At 35.1% G+C, this 16116-nt stretch overlaps 5 protein-coding genes and 1 long non-coding RNA gene across 10 annotated transcripts; all 6 read left to right on the forward strand.

Annotated features, from left to right (window-relative positions):
- The first annotated feature begins 339 nt into the window (after positions 1-339).
- Positions 340-4857, forward strand: LOC103827593. Its single transcript, XM_033272871.1, has 2 exons — positions 340-4578; positions 4810-4857. Exon 1 carries the CDS (start codon positions 3821-3823, stop codon positions 4298-4300), a length of 480 nt encoding a protein of 159 aa, XP_033128762.1. The 5' UTR covers positions 340-3820; the 3' UTR covers positions 4301-4578; positions 4810-4857.
- Positions 4858-4876: 19 nt separating this feature from the next.
- Positions 4877-8412, forward strand: LOC103827594 (probable ribose-5-phosphate isomerase 2). 2 transcript variants are annotated; one of them, XM_018659530.2, is made up of 2 exons: positions 4877-6361; positions 7969-8412. In XM_018659530.2, the coding sequence occupies exons 1-2, from the start codon at positions 5619-5621 to the stop codon at positions 8027-8029; spliced, it is 804 nt and encodes a 267-aa protein (XP_018515046.1). In that variant the 5' UTR covers positions 4877-5618; the 3' UTR covers positions 8030-8412. The 2 variants fall into 2 exon arrangements, with proteins under 2 accessions (XP_018515046.1, XP_018515047.1); XM_018659531.2 differs by having other exon boundaries at positions 4878-6356; positions 7964-8412.
- On the forward strand, positions 6377-7729 carry LOC117125920. The gene is made up of 2 exons (XR_004448388.1): positions 6377-7111; positions 7195-7729. It is a non-coding gene; the product is annotated as an uncharacterized LOC117125920 (long non-coding RNA).
- Positions 8413-8649: 237 nt separating the features above from the next.
- LOC103827595 lies at positions 8650-11150 on the forward strand. Of its 4 annotated transcripts, XM_009103109.3 has the most exons (7): positions 8650-9145; positions 9264-9303; positions 9733-10054; positions 10122-10193; positions 10282-10500; positions 10590-10670; positions 10737-11054. In XM_009103109.3, the coding sequence occupies exons 3-7, from the start codon at positions 9803-9805 to the stop codon at positions 10914-10916; spliced, it is 804 nt and encodes a 267-aa protein (XP_009101357.2). In that variant the 5' UTR covers positions 8650-9145; positions 9264-9303; positions 9733-9802; the 3' UTR covers positions 10917-11054. The 4 variants fall into 4 exon arrangements, with proteins under 4 accessions (XP_009101357.2, XP_009101358.2, XP_009101355.2 ...); XM_009103110.3 differs by lacking the exon at positions 9264-9303; XM_009103107.3 differs by lacking the exon at positions 9264-9303 and having other exon boundaries at positions 8650-9104.
- A 175-nt stretch (positions 11151-11325) lies between these two features.
- Positions 11326-13682, forward strand: LOC103827861 (nuclear poly(A) polymerase 1). Its single transcript, XM_018659664.2, has one exon. It carries the CDS (start codon positions 11479-11481, stop codon positions 13495-13497), a length of 2019 nt encoding a protein of 672 aa, XP_018515180.2. The 5' UTR covers positions 11326-11478; the 3' UTR covers positions 13498-13682.
- Positions 13683-14312: 630 nt separating this feature from the next.
- On the forward strand, positions 14313-15757 carry LOC103827596 (60S ribosomal protein L7-2). Its single transcript, XM_009103111.3, has 5 exons — positions 14313-14573; positions 14662-14817; positions 15004-15083; positions 15160-15262; positions 15358-15757. Exons 1-5 carry the CDS (start codon positions 14400-14402, stop codon positions 15571-15573), a joined length of 729 nt encoding a protein of 242 aa, XP_009101359.2. The 5' UTR covers positions 14313-14399; the 3' UTR covers positions 15574-15757.
- Positions 15758-16116: the final 359 nt, after the last annotated feature.

Below are 16116 nucleotides of genomic sequence, written 5' to 3' on the forward strand. Positions count from 1 at the left end.
TTATTAATATTATATTTTTTTATTTTTGCTAATATTTATTAAAAATTTGATTATTTAAGAAAAAAATTAAGAAAAAAATAATTTTTATTTATTTTAAATTACATTTAATAATATATATGTAATATATTTAAAATTTGAATCTTAGATAAATTTTTTATCTATTTATTTTGGTTAAATGTATTAAATCAACTTGTATAAAATTACTAAAAAATCATATAAAAATTGTATAGTTATTAAAAATTATAACTAAATAATATTTATAAAATTTGTAGATATCTAAAAGAAACTAATGAAAATATGATTAACAATTTATTAATATTTTAAAAAAGATGCAGAAAATTTTGAAAATATTAATAATAAAAATTGTATAATTATAAAAATACAATTAAATAATGTACTTCGAAATTGATAATGCATATTTCAATATATTTATTTTAGTGATGGTTTATGAATTATTACCATATTTTAAGAAGTTTACCAAAAATATAAATCAACATTAAATGTAATGTATTAGTTATTGTCATATTCTATAAAGTTTACCAAAAATATATATCGGTAATAAATGTGATTATCCATGTCATATTAACTATAAGCCATCTCATCAATCTTGTTAGCCATATCATCATTGTTTTTGTAAAAATGATTATAGAGATGATATGTGGCAAAATCACTTCCTAAATATATTCTAGGGGATTTTTAAATACAATCTTGCACAATGTATACGCTGGTAGTTTTAAGATTCTATTTTTATTTGGCTTCTGGAATCTTACTTCCATCAAAATTCAAATTAAACAACTAGAAGCCTAGAATACAGTACACATTATCATCAACCACGTGATTTACCGACATTAGTAAAAATCGAAATTTGTTTCATAATTAGCGGGAAGGTTTCATATTCAATTTCCAATACCGGCTCAATTTTGGAATATGAAATAACAAATATCTGGAAAAGAAAATTGATCAGTCTATGAATAGATATGTTACTTTGAGTGCATGTTTTGAATTGATTTCTCAACCCAAGTATATCCATGACTCATTTAAAGAAACCATATGTTCACACATAACTGGAAGATTAATTAATGTCAACTGTGACGACAAGATTTGATATGTGGTTGCGCCCGTTATGGTTAAGGGAGCCAGCAACTAGGGACAAAGAAACCGACTTCATTAATTTGAGACTGCCCAAGGCTTGCCACGTCTAAATTTTTTATCTAAACTTACGAACAGCCCTTAGTAAAACCCGTCTGAAGGTTTTGTGTGATTTATTATTTGAGAGAAGTATAGGATATGTAAAGACCAAAGGAACACTGAAAAGGTTTGTGACAAGAACCCATTCCCAACTAATATTTTGCAGCAATAAGATAGCTATTATGGGCTTATAAGCCCAACGATATCCAATATTTTTGGTCTTCCTTTATCCATGGGTAGGCTTAAAGCCGATGTTACCGCCATTCTCAGTCAAACATCAATGGAGGAGCTTGGCGAAATCCGTCTCTTTGTCCTCGAAGGTCCGTATAATTGTAGTTACTAATAATAAGCACTTGTTGGGGAATTTGTATGGCAAAATAAAAATACTAAGAACAACAGATTTAGCTAATAGGTGAAAGGTGAAGGAAATGTCTTATCCATACACATTCGTGATGGATTCATCAGTACCATTCTCCGGCATGTAACAAGTGAGAGAGAGCAAAGGGAGTTGAGTTGCTCTTTAAAGGCTCTCAGATTTGAACAAAAAGAGTGCTTCTCTTTATATTTAATTATGCCTTAAACCCCCAATGTAATACCCATCTTTGTTTCATGAGATTTCTTCAACTCTTTGACGTGAGTCACGTAACCAGGTTACTTGTGCTGTCTTTTGTTTAATGCACCAATAAAAATAAATAACAATTTTTTTTTTAATTTTACAATTTATTAAAGATTTATGTGAAGCAAAAAGTCTATATAGCAGTGATTCCAAATACAATTGTGGAGAAGAAAGAATTAGCAACTTTTTTTAATATATATGTCTCGGCCTTTGGGGAACATTCCCTGAAACTGCAAACTATAACGTCATGATGGACGTCTGAAGATTCCGATCCAACCAAACTTCACATTAGATTATACTAATAATAACTGAAATTAGTTCCCTAATATTAAACAAGTAGACAAGAGCCTCCACTTGGGAGAAAGTCAAATGCCAATCAGAATAATATACAGTGTTATATCTTGTATACAGTGTTATATCTCACTATTCTACTGAAACTGAATTACAAAATAATATTTGTCTAAATTTAAGTGGTTATTTTACATATTTCTATTCTTTTTTAAGCTAATTACAACCACTTCATTTATTCTTTTTTTCTAATTAATACAGTTTCGTTTATTACAGAGTCCAAAATAGAACTTACATATTTTAAAATATTTTTATTACATCTTTTACATTCCATTTTTCATCTTTTTAATTACTTCATTACTTATATTTACCATAATAATCCGACAACATTTATTTTACGTGTTAACCAAAATAATTTTATAAATTTGAATGAAACTAATTTTTGTATCGGATTTTTGAGTTTAAAATTAAACTTTGTTCGGACATTATAAATTTTTGGACGGAGTTTGGATTCAGATCCTTCTAAGTCCGAAAAGATTTGTAAGAACCTAAAATATTCAAATAACTTATTTGTTTAGAAATGTCATTAAATAACTTATATAATATAAAAACTAACGGCCAAGCTCTAGTTTTATTTATTTTTAAAACAAAAGTTAAGAAAGAAATATCACCATAAAGAATTTGGATTTTAAATGCAATTATACAAATAAAACCATGGGAGTGTAATAATTAAATTATTAATATCCCAATAATTTGATTGAACATTAGTTTTATTGAAGTATGATAAAGTAAACGCATAATTAAAATGGTCACCGACTTGTGCGCTTTTTCAGGTGTCATACATAAACAATAGGAGGTCAATTCTGTTATAATGAATGGATATAATATACTACTACATAGTTTTTTAATTGTTATGGAAAAGTGCAACTAATCAATGTATGCATTGGCACATCATGTGCAGATCATTAATGGAGGCTTCTCATCTCAATTTCACTTCCTTTTCCAAATGCCGTGTTTCCCAAACCAGCAAGCTATCAAGTATCAAGTTTGCGTACCGTAGAGTAGAGGAGGTTTCGCAGTGCATCGCTTTGTCAATTCATTTGTCATCCACTTTCTTCTATCATTAACATATCTAATATCTTACCCAAATTTATTCGACTAAATCATCAACTGGTTAGATGTTGAATCTAGAATCTCAAGTGAGTCCCTGTTTCAGTAGCCGAATCTCATAAACAAACCATAGGTCAAGTGTGTATCTCGATCAAAAACCGACTATTTTTCAACCTTCAATATACAAGAGCGTTGACGCGAATATAGACTAAAATAAATCATCGAATGTCCGTAGACTTAGAAAAATTGTAATTTGATAGAAATGTGTTATGCAACAATGGTTGATTACTTGATTAACGAATAGTAAAAGACGTGTAAGGAGATTTCTTAATAGAATCACCGAATCTCGTGGGAGGGGTAAGAAACAACAGGTGGAAATGAAAATGACGTGGAAGAGAAGAAAAAGTGGGCTCCACTTATCAAATCGAAATTAGCAGGTGGCAACGCGGTAATCAATAATCATATAGCCCCACTTTTGTTTTTATTTTATTATATTCAAATAATCAGGTTATAAATATATTTCCACTTGTTCATCATCTTCTTCAAGCAACCAACAAAGATCTCCTTCAAACATTATACATTCACATTAAACAATCTTACAAAACCGATCTCATTATAATGGAAGCTACATTGATCTCTTCACCAGCTTCGACTTCACCACTCCGGTTCCATCCATTTGTGTTTTCCCCGAATAAAATGACGACGTGGAGGACACAGAAGAAGAAGATGAAGATGAGCGTTTCTGCTGCTGCGTCTTCAGGGAAGGACCATTACTACGGAGGAGGGAGATTGGTGGACGAGAACATGATCGTTCTGAGGAAACGCATCCACGAGATGAAAATGGTTGAGCGAAACTACGAGCCGCCTTCTCATTGGTTGGATTGGGAGAAGCGTTTCTACAGCAGCTACGACTCTGTGATCTGCGATTCCGTTGGTCTTCTCCAGAGCTTTCTCATGAACTCTCGCCCCACCGTCGCAATTGCAACGCTGCTTCTACTTCTTGTCAGCGTTCCAGTTTCGTCCTCTGTTTTAGCGTTTCACCTTCTTGACCTTCTCCATTGGGTTCTCGCCGCCACAACGTCCGGTCATGTGGGCTGATCTAGTGATCTGCCTGGCCCGTTTCATTCTTTCCTTTTACTTGCCCAGAAATTCTTTTTTTTTTTGTATATTGTATATTCTTTTATTATTTATCTGATTTATACTTAACTTAAACTAAGTTCAAAATCTCGTTATTAATTTATCATTTCTTTCATGAAATGTGTATAAGTTTTTCTTTTTTTTACATGTCATTGTGACAAAAAATAGAAGATTCTGATTACATGATTTCTTAATAAGTTAGTGGAGTTTAACTTTCTTTCTCATGTTTCTTAAAACATGTGCAACAAGGAATCTTTAGCTCGAATCCATAAAAAAGAAATATTAAAATATTGGTGTGGTCCAAAAATCTTAATATAAAGATTGATCTTAGTTGCTTTTCGTTATTGTGTCGTGGACCCTACGATAGATCCGTTTTTAATTTTTTTTAATTAAACGGAAAAAAAAAATAATAATTAAAATTTAACATTGGAAATCGAGCTTTCCAGGTCCACCATTGCAGGTGCCCTTAGGCTACCATTTTTGTTGATAGTTTGTTTTCCTTTTAAGACACGACAGTGCACTGTAGAACGAAGTCTTTGGTTTGTATGCCTCCTTTTGGACCCAAAAACTTTTACTTGGTCTCCAATTTCCTTTGATCACATTTGGCGTTTATCTCAAAAGTAACGAAACGTGTGAGTTTAACCCAAGCCGCTATTTCCAATCTTCGATTAATGTAAAAAGTTGTCAAATTTCTTTAATTTACCCACTAATCTCTATTATAATTTTGTAGCGTTACAATGTTTATTTTCTACACAGTAAAAATGACAAATGAATATCTAGTAAAAGCGAGGAGAAAACTTTTTTTTTTTTAAGTAATAGAGGATGTAGAGGAGAGAAGTGCCAATTTTGGACTTTTTGGGTAAAGTTTGGGTACTTTACGTAAATAAAAACAAATATGGGACAGAAATCAAATCCCGTAAGATTCGGGTTTGTCTATTCTCGAAAGTGAAGTGAAGTGAAGTGTGCGTCTAGCGTCTTGACTCGCTTGTTCTTCCACAAAACCCATCTTCAGTAGTCTTCAGTTTCTTTTCTCCGCCACCACACAAACATATTCTTTCTTCTTTCTTCTTCTCATTCTTCTTCGTAATTTCGTATTTTCATACTCTCTATATTTATACAAACATTTCATTCGACCTTTCTCTATTCTATTCATTGTCCCCCAATACTTTCTCCAAAATATTGTATTTTTTCTTCTCATTCCCCAATAATTCTTCTTCTCGGTTCCTAAATTTGATTTACATTTATCGATTAGTATTAAATTTATAGTAGAGAAGTTTAAATGGCACGTGCGTATGATCCTCTCTTCATTACATCCGACAACTCCCCCATCGATGTCCCCTCTCCTTCTTCTTCTTCGATGACATTAACCAAAGACGAGCTCAAACGAATCGCCGCTTACAAAGCCGTCGACTTCGTCAAATCCAACATGGTCCTCGGCCTCGGCACCGGCTCCACCGCCAAACACGCCGTCGACCGCATCGGCGAGCTTCTCCGGCAAGGCAAACTCGAGAACATCGTCGGGATACCCACGTCCAAGAAGACGCAGGAGCATGCTCTCTCTCTCAACATCCCTCTCTCCGACCTCGACGCGCATCCCGTCGTCGACCTCTCCATAGACGGCGCCGACGAGGTCGACCCTCGTCTCAACCTCGTGAAAGGCCGCGGAGGGTCTCTCCTCCGGGAGAAGATGATCGAAGGAGCTTCCAAGAAGTTCGTGGTGATCGTCGACGAGTCGAAGATGGTGAAGCATATCGGTGGAAGCAAGATGGCTCTTCCGGTGGAGATTGTTCCTTTCTGCTGGAAGTTCACGGCGGAGAGGCTAAGGAGAGTGATGGAGGGGTACGGGTGCGAGGCGAAGCTAAGGTTGGGAGGAGAGAAGGGGGAGGCTTTTGTGACGGACAATGGGAATTATATTGTGGATATGTATTTGGAGAAGGATATGGGAGATTTGAGTGTGGTGAGTGATGACATTCTGAGGCTACCTGGGGTCGTGGAGCATGGGATGTTTCTTGATATGGCTTCACTACAAAAAAAGAGGTGAATTGTATCACTTAATTTATATCACATAATTAAGTGATCCTATTTTAAATCATTTATTTGTAAATGAGACAAATATATATAATTTAGCATCACTTCTAAGAAAGTGATGTTTTATTAAATCATTTGGCATCATTTTAACAAACAACATATTTTTGTTGCAAGTTGTATCACTTTAACAAAAAAATGATACTAAAGTTATATCAATTATATAAATGATGTACTTATTTTGTTGTTGACATCGCTTATTAAATAAAACCGATGCCAATAATGTTTTTTTATGAGAAATAATTATTGTATAATAACTTCAGTTATAGAAACTGATGTAACCATTACAAAACTAAATAAAACAACCCACTAAAACCAATCAGTTACAAAATATTTTAAACTTCAAAATCCAGAGATTACGTGAAGTAGTTACTCTATATTATTTGAATTTAACCTGTTTTTCTTTAATTCAATTATCATTTTAAATTCTATAACTGTTTACCTCAACCAAAAATCTTCTCTATCGCGATCCTCATTCATGAGTTCTTCTCCTTCTCTCAAATTTAAGCTTTTTATTACTTTAAAATTTTCAACAAAAACCATTCATTTCTTTCTTAAATTGAGTTAACTTCTCTCTATTTTTGTTTTCTGTACATTGTTGACATTTCAGATTGTGATGACAATGAGGTGTATAAAGAGAAACGGATGATGAGACATGACGTGTCCAGGGTTCTTGGTATTTTTAAGGTATTATAAACATATTTTAACTTTAGAATGAATCTCATGTGTTTAAGTCTTTTTCCTAAAGATTGGTACTATTGTTTCGTCAGGTTTCAATAACAATAGGGTTTGATGCTGGAGTATTATCGTGTATGGAGTACATGAAAGCAGCACCGTGGTTTGAAGATGAAGAGTACAAGACTGGCTCATGTTGTCTGAGCTATATCTTGAAAAAGTAGGAGCAACAACTTTCATGCCATGATCGAAGATTGAGGATGAAAATAAAATACAAGATCAAGAAGAAGAGTAGATCCTAGATAGAAGAAAGTCATGATCATTTTTTTAACTATTTTTTCTATATATTCATTTATCTTACTGATTCATTTGTAACGCTTTTTTTTTTCTTCTTCGTCATATTATATTTTCAGTGGAAAAGAATAAAAATAGTCAATGCAAATGATTTTTATTATTTATTGACAAATTTATTTATCGGATAACAGTAATAATATTTAAATTGAAAATTATAAACAATATAAAATTTAAAATATTTTCCAAATTTTAATATTAGTTAAATTTTAATAATTGATAAATAGTAGATAGTTGACATCAGTTATTTTAATTGATGTTAATACTAACATCATTTTTTAAAAACTGATCCAAATTTTAGTATCATTTTCTACAATTGATACATATTGACATCACTTAAAAATTGATGCAAATATTCAATTATTTTACATCAATTATTAATAAAATGATGTAAATTATTTGCATCACCACTTTCAGAGTCATTTACATAAGTGATACAAAATTCTTTTACATCATTTATAAGTAATACAAATATATAAAATAAATGATGTTAAATCATCCTTTTTTTGTAGTGCTTCTACTGTTATCATTGCAGGTGAGCTTGGTGTCAAGATCAAGAACAAACACAGCTCTTGTTGATTTTCTTGTTTTTTTGGTGGGTATTAGGAGAAAGAGAGGATTATTATGCTTTGTAATGGAAGAAGAGGAAACTGATCTTATAATGATAGGTTTTGGGATGATGTCTTTCACAGAGTTTTGGATCCTTTTTTTTTTTTTAGGTTATATAAACTGCATTTTTGTTTCATTGTCTGTCTAAGTAATGTGCCAATACATTCTTATGTGTTGGGCTTTGCTTCTGTTAAATACCTTAACGATATAGATAGACTACTATAATCTTATGAATTTTATTGGGCTTTTGTTTATGTATTCGCCATCGTCGAAATGGGATAAGATTAGGAGAATAATTGATGTAATCATCAACGCGAAAGATTGTGATTGGGTGTGCATTATTTCAACGTTAATTGGTTTTGGTAGAATGGTTGGCCTAAAAGACCAATTAAAATAGCACTATTAACAAAATCTAATAATAGTACGTGGTTAGTTAATCAACCTCTCAAATGATCAATGATGCCGCACCAGCTTGAACTGACGCACTCACACCGTCACACGCACCATGGACAACGTAACTACGAATCATTATTCAGTTAAATAAAAGAAACCATGAAAATACTTTGGTCTTTTTGCGGATCTCCATTTCATCTAAATTGTATTCATTCTCTCTTTTGTTGAGCTGTTTTTCCCTGGTTAGCTACTCTTGAGTCTTTGTTTGACCTTATACATATTTAGAAGACATTTATTGCAATTAAAATGTCCACGTGTGTGTATGGTATAGCCGTATAGCTACTTAAAATTATCCATGTACTACATACGATACTTCTGACGTAATATAAATATTGATATTATTTTGAGATAAAATTATACTAATTAATTATAAGATTCAAGAATCTATACTCCATCTCATTGCTTTATATGTAAACACACACATAACCTTATTGGTTTTAATCTCCTGAATAATTCGCGGAGTTCAGAGAGAAAGAAAGGAAGCTTTTATCAAAGGCTTTAGCTTCAGGAAAAGACAGATTCTATTCTTTTAAGTCTCCTCTTTCTTCGCTTTTCCACTTCTTCTCCTTTCCGACAAAAAGAGAAGAAAACGGTATTACAAAACTCTTTACCTTCTCCTGTCCTAATATTTGGGTCTGCCTCTCAATTCTCCCTGTCTTTTCGTTTTTTTTTTTTGCGTTTCTCATATTTTGCTTTTTATTATTTGTCTCGTTTGTATGTTGTCACTTATGTCTCTATGATTTCGTCTCAGCCTGTGTTTAATTTCGTTCAAAACAACTTGCATCATCTGGGTAAATTCAAATTCCTTCGTGTTGTTCGTCGTTTTGAAATTTTAATATTATCTTCTTCTATAATTAATTTTTTTTTATCTAGCTAATTTTGTTTTATAACAAACAATCAATTAAACCGTTTCGATAAACTTGTGCACTTAACAAAAAAATTTACAGGTTTTATGTTCTGGTAACTAACCAGCTTTGGTTCAGCTTTTCGCCCATGGCTCTTTCATTATCCAGAAAAAAATGTTTGCTTATTTAAGTTTTTTGATCTAAAACGTTTTTTTTTAAGATATTTTTATTACCTATTTCATTAATGAGCAGCTTCTAATTCACATGTTCAAGTTGCGTATCACCATCACCTTAGCATTGAATGCGAATGCGAATGCGAATGCTCCTTGGTTAAATGATTCTGACCCTAACCCCCATTTTATCATCAATTCGCAGCATTAAAGAAAGGGGAGAAGAATCTTGATAGTACTATATAAATAGAGGGGACTTTCTTCAGCTGCAAGTCATGGGAGATCATTTCGTGCTGTTTATGGATCGGTTGATAACAGAAGCCACGATTGAGGAAGCGATTCATAACAGGAACCGTATGTTGCAAGCCAACGCACCTGTCGAGGAGGAATGTATTAGAGTCCTCGATGAGAAAACACTTGAGAAGCTGCGTAACGGAGATTTGTCGATGGTGCTGTGTAGGATTTGTCACGATGAGGATTTGGATTCTAACATGGAGACTCCTTGTTCTTGCAGCGGCAGCTTGAAGGTAACGACATAATTAGAAACACATTGGTTTGATATTAGTTGATCCATGTTGTTGTTGTTGTTGGCAGTATGCACATAGGAGGTGTGTGCAGAGATGGTGTAACGAGAAAGGAAACACCAACTGCGAGATTTGCCATCAGGTAGGTCCCTTCTACTTCTCTTCTCAACATCTTCTTCTTGAAACATTGATTGTATAAAATTATATAAACATGTGTTTTTTTTATTCAGGGATTCAAGCCTGATTATACAGCGCCAGCTCCTTTGTTAGAGTTGGGACATGTTCCTCTTCATTTCAGGGGAAACTGGGCAATATCTCAACGTGAGCATCCTCGTTTCATCACAGTTGTACCTGCTGATCCCACTTTCATCCACGATCATCATCATCATCATCAATATCCTCTTTCTTCCACCACAAGCTTCATCTGTTGCCGTTCCCTTGTTCTCATCGTACGCACACACGACAGACTCCTCCTCCCTTTTAAGCCTTCCATTATAACACCTTTCTTTATTAATGTTTGCGTTGTTGCAATGTGCAGTTTATGGCTCTTCTGATTCTCCGACACACACTTCCCTTAGTCCTTACCGGATCAAACCTCCATGTCTTCCCTTTGTTCATGGTAAAGATTAGATTCCATTTCTAGAGATGATGAAACTCTAATTGTTTCTTTTGTTTTTTTTTTCAGTTGTTGTTTCTGAGGATACTCGGGATCATGCTACCCATCTATGTCGTCACCAAAGCAGTCGCCACCTGCCGCCGCCACTCTCAGAACTTTGAAACCTCTGACTCTGAAGATTCATCTGATGAAGAAGCAGAGTTGTGGCGTTTGCCTCAAACGCAATCTTACATTATAGGCGTGCCATGATCACTGTTTATTTCTTTTCACATATACACCAAATGACGATCTCTTTGTAAATATACATACACTCTCACTTATACATGTAACATGTTGAATTGAATTTAACAGATTGAAGTTGAACAATAGAAAACATATCTTTCAGTAGCTTTAATTGAGTGATATAGAAACTCGTGAACGTCGTCGTATTTGTAACCTCACCGCCTTATTTATTAATGGGCTTTTATTCGTATTACCCTCATAGGTATTTGGACCTTATTGGGCTTTTCCATTACAAATTTCCTTTTTCTGCCACACGTATTTCCTTTTTTCAACTCGATAATTTCCTTTTTATTTGGTTGTGAATTATACAGATAAGTGTGGACTGATAGCTATTTATAAATCAACTCGTAGTGAAAGTACGTACTAGCTGAGATCGTTGTGTGTTCAAAGGTCGAGGCTCTCTGCTATTTCAAGGTTGTTCTCGAGAACTCGTACTTTGCTTTTGTGTTCTGTATGATCAACAGTTTCTCGGTAGTAACGCTCATTGTTCGTAAAATATTCAGGGTAAAGAATCGTAGAGAAAGAGGATATGAACAAAGTAAAATCGATGGCTAGTCGCCAACAAAACAGACAAATTAGATACGGTATTACAGAACCTATCTCTTTAGTAGGACCAACGGAGCTTGACGTTATCAAGACAAAAGCCCTAGAGAACTACTTGCAAGACGCTGGATTATACGAAAGCAACGAGGAAGCTCTTAGAAGAGAAGAAGTTCTTGGGAGACTAGACGAGATTGTCAAAACATGGATTAAAAAAATAAGCCGTGACAAAGGGTTAAGCGATGAGACGGTTGAACAAGCGAACGCCAAGATATTCACCTTCGGTTCTTATAGGTTAAAAGTACATGGACCTGGTGCTGATATCGACACTCTATGCGTTGGTCCAAGATACGCTACAAGAGAGAATGGTTTCTTTGGAGAGTTACATAGAATGCTTTCGGAGTTGCCTGAAGTGACAGAGCTCCACTCTGTGCCTGATGCTTATGTTCCTTTAATGGGTTTCAAACTTAATGGTGTCTCTATTGATCTCCTCTACGCAAAGCTCCCTTTGTGGATTATCCCCGAGGACTTGGATCTATCGCAAGATTCTATTCTACAGAACGCTGATGAGCAAACTGTTCGAAGCCTCAACGGTTGTAGAGTTACTGACAAGATCTTTCGTCTGGTTCCTAACATTCAGAGTTTCAGGACGACGTTGAGATGCATTAGGTTTTGGGCTAAGAAGCGTGGTGTATACTCTAACGTATCTGGCTTTCTTGGTGGTATAAACTGGGCGTTGCTTGTAGCTAGGATCTGTCAGCTTTATCCTAACGCATCACCAAACATGTTGGTGTCTCGGTTCTTTAGAGTCTACACTCAATGGCGTTGGCCCAATCCTATTCTTCTTTGCTCTATAGATGAAGACGAAGGATCATCATTAGGTCTTCAAGTTTGGGATCCTAGAAGAAACCCTAAAGACTTGCTGCACAAGATGCCTATCATTACTCCTGCTTATCCTTGTATGAACTCAAGTTACAACGTCTCCGCGAGTACACTGAGGATTATGACAGGAGAGTTTCAGAGAGGGAGAGATGTATGCGCGGCTATGGAAGCTGAACAATGGGATACTCTTTTTGAGCCGTTTGGGTTCTTTGAAGCGTATAAGAACTATCTTCAGATCAACATCTCTGCTTCTAACGTGGAGGATTTGAAAAAGTGGAGAGGATGGGTTGAGTCACGTTTCAGACAGCTTACGTTGGTGATTGAGAGACATACTTACGACATGCTTCAGTGCCACCCTCATCCACATGGCTTCCAAGACGATTCAAGACCGCTACAGTGTTCTCTATTCATGGGTCTGCAACGTAAAGAGGGAGTGGAAGCAGGAGGAGGCGAGCCGTTTGATATCAGAAGAACCATTGAGGAGTTTAAACAAACTGTTTACGGTTATATGTTGTGGGTTCATGGGATGGAGGTTAGTGTCAGCCATGTAATGAGAAGAAGCATACCGAGCTTTGTGTTTCCTTGTGGAGTTAGACCTTTGGGTAACTTGAAAAGAACGAGGGATAGCAAAAGCAGTTCAGAGCAAAGAGTTTCTTCTACAGTGAGTTCATCATCTACTATTACTAGTTGTGAAAGAAGAGGTGGGAAGAAGAGAAAGTTGGGAGGTGATGAGACACTCACCGATCAGTTAAGGAACTCAAAACGTGTTGCAGTTTCAGTGCATGTAGAGAATGGTGAAGACGGGAGCCCAAACTCATCTGCTGGATCTATTTGTTCAGCTCCTATGAAAGTAGGAGAGAGTCATCCAGTAGAGAAGATAGACATTCCTCAGGATTCTCATAGTCAAGAAAGTGAGGAGGTTGAAGACAACTTTGGTTTCAGAAATCAAGTTTCAAGTAAAGATGCATTCTCCAAAGGAGCAGTGGAAGTGGAAGAACTCGAAGATGTTCCAATGCAACGGCCCGTGGTGATGCCCAAAGCTTCAGTGCAACTGCGGAAACCGATAATCAAGTTGAACTTCACGTCTCTAAGCATGACCAATGCCAAGAATCTTAGAGCTTGTTGAAATGGGAGGTGTCATGTTGAAGACTTTCTTCTTATGTTTTTGTTTATGGAAGAATTTTGTATAAAATGGTTTACATTGATAGATGTTGAAAGCAAATTCTTAAATACTCTTTAGTTCCATGTAAAAACTCGTTTGTATCAGAATCACAAAGATATATTTGGTAATAAGAAAAGAAGTTAAAATCATGTAGAATAATTCCCACTTCTACTCTTAAGTATGCTTCCTGCAGTTTTCATCAGTAGCAATTGCTTCTTTGCTCATTTATCTAGTCCATTGTTTGTACACCTTTGAAGCCATCATAGGTTGGCAAAAAAAAAAAAACATTACTAGCCGGTTACTCCAGAATGCAGATACATGTAAAATTAGCCAAGGCAATTCTCTCAAATATTTTTTTTAAAAGGTTTTATCACAAAAATAGTTTTTAATAAAAAATTACCAAAATAACTCTTTTTATTTTGAAATTTTTAATATTTATTTTTAAAAATTTAAAACTCTATCTCCAAAATCTTATCCATTAATTCTAAACCCAAAATATTTTTACCATTTAATAAAACTTATTTTGATCATTTTCTTCATTGAATACTATTTTTGTGAAGGTTATCCTAGGAAATTTCTCAATTAGATATTTGAAATGAAATTTCACTTCACTTGTTTAAGCCCTTGTTAATCTCCTCTAAATATCATAAATCATGCTTTGCTCAAGAGTGGTGAATGTTCATGACTTCATGTTATGGCAATGCTGGTTAGACTAATGGGCCAACGGGTAAAATAATTGATGGGCTTGGAAGGCCCATTAAGTTTTTGATTAACCCTAGTTCTTGAGTGTGGCATCATATATAGTGTTCGCTCCTCGCCGCAGTGAATGCCGTCGTCTCTTTGATTGATCTTTGTGGGAATTGGAAATGGCGGAATCAAAGGTTGTAGTTCCGGAGTCAGTCCTGAAGAAGAGGAAGAGAGAGGAGGAGTGGGCTCTAGCGAAGAAGCAGAGCACTGAAGCTGCGAAGAAGACGAACGCCGCCAACAGGAAGCTTATCTACAAAAGGGCCGAGCAGTACGCCAAGGAGTATGCCGAGAAGGTAACTTGTTTTTGATCCAAAATCTAAGCAGAGATATATGTTTTTGATGTGTTGTCAGTAAATGAGTAATCTTTCTTGTTGTTTACAGGAGAAGGAGTTGATCTCTTTGAAACGTGAGGCTAAGTTGAAGGGAGGTTTCTATGTTGACCCTGAAGCTAAGCTCTTGTTCATCATTCGTATCCGTGGTATCAATGCCATTGACCCAAAGACTAAGAAGATTCTTCAGCTCTTGCGTTTGAGACAGGTCTGTCTACTTTTTTGTGTAATTAGACCACAGTTATTGTCATTAGGTTTAGTAACCTTTATTGTCTTGTTTGATATTGTGACATTAGTTTAGACAGTTGTGTTCTTCTGGTATCGTGTGGAGTTGTATAGATCACATAACGACTGATTTGCGGTGATGCTTATAAATTTGGATTATGTAATGCAGATTTTCAACGGTGTGTTTCTCAAGGTCAACAAGGCTACGATGAACATGCTTCGTCGTGTTGAGCCCTATGTGACTTACGGGTATGCTTCTTAAATCTAAACGATCTTAAATTGTATAAGTAACTCTTAATGACAGAGTTAACACTATCTTATTCAGGTTCCCCAATTTGAAGAGTGTTAAGGAGTTGATCTACAAGAGAGGATACGGAAAGCTTAACCACCAGAGGGTTGCTTTGACTGACAACTCTATTGTTGAGCAGGTTCGTAACCAGTCTCTTTGGTCCTATAGCTTCTTCAGGGTTGTTCTTATATTAATGTTTAAAGTGATGATTTTTTTTCTGTGAAACAACAACAGGCTCTAGGTAAACATGGGATCATCTGCACTGAGGATTTGATCCACGAGATTCTAACAGTTGGACCTCATTTCAAGGAGGCCAACAACTTCCTGTGGCCATTCCAGCTTAAGGCACCACTTGGTGGTCTAAAGAAGAAGAGAAACCACTACGTTGAAGGTGGTGATGCTGGAAACCGTGAAAACTTCATCAATGAGCTTATCAGGAGGATGAATTAGATGTTTTCTTTTCCAATATCCGTTTTATTACCTCTGTTGTCTTCACCAAATGATTCCTCCTGGATTTTGATCTTTTTGTTCAAGTTAAATGACATTGAGCTTTCTCTTTTGTTGTCTTTGCATCTTAGTTTGTGATATTGATACCTCGAGCATTTCTACACTTTATTTAATCAGTTTTCTAAGAAATAATTCTACTTCAAAATCTCTCCTTTGACGATATATATAATATCATTTTGGTATGAGTACATATTATTCTGTAGAAACTATATTTACTGGATGTTCTAGAGATCTTATCAAAGAGTCAATTTGTATATTAAATTTTTTTTTTTGAAAATTTGATCAGATGAAAACAAAATGATCGCAGTAACGCTCACAGCACCAAGTTATATGTATCAAAAGGGCAAGGAATCAGACGAGGAACTGAGATACGAGATGAAGATATCAAAAAACAAAATGATCGCAGTAACGCTCACAGCACCAAGTTATATGTATCAAAAGGGCAAGGAATCAGACGAGGAACTGAGATACGAGATGAAGATATCA

This window comes from Brassica rapa, chromosome A06 (assembly GCF_000309985.2).
Source record: "Brassica rapa cultivar Chiifu-401-42 chromosome A06, CAAS_Brap_v3.01, whole genome shotgun sequence".
Taxonomy (NCBI): Eukaryota; Viridiplantae; Streptophyta; class Magnoliopsida; order Brassicales; family Brassicaceae; genus Brassica; species Brassica rapa.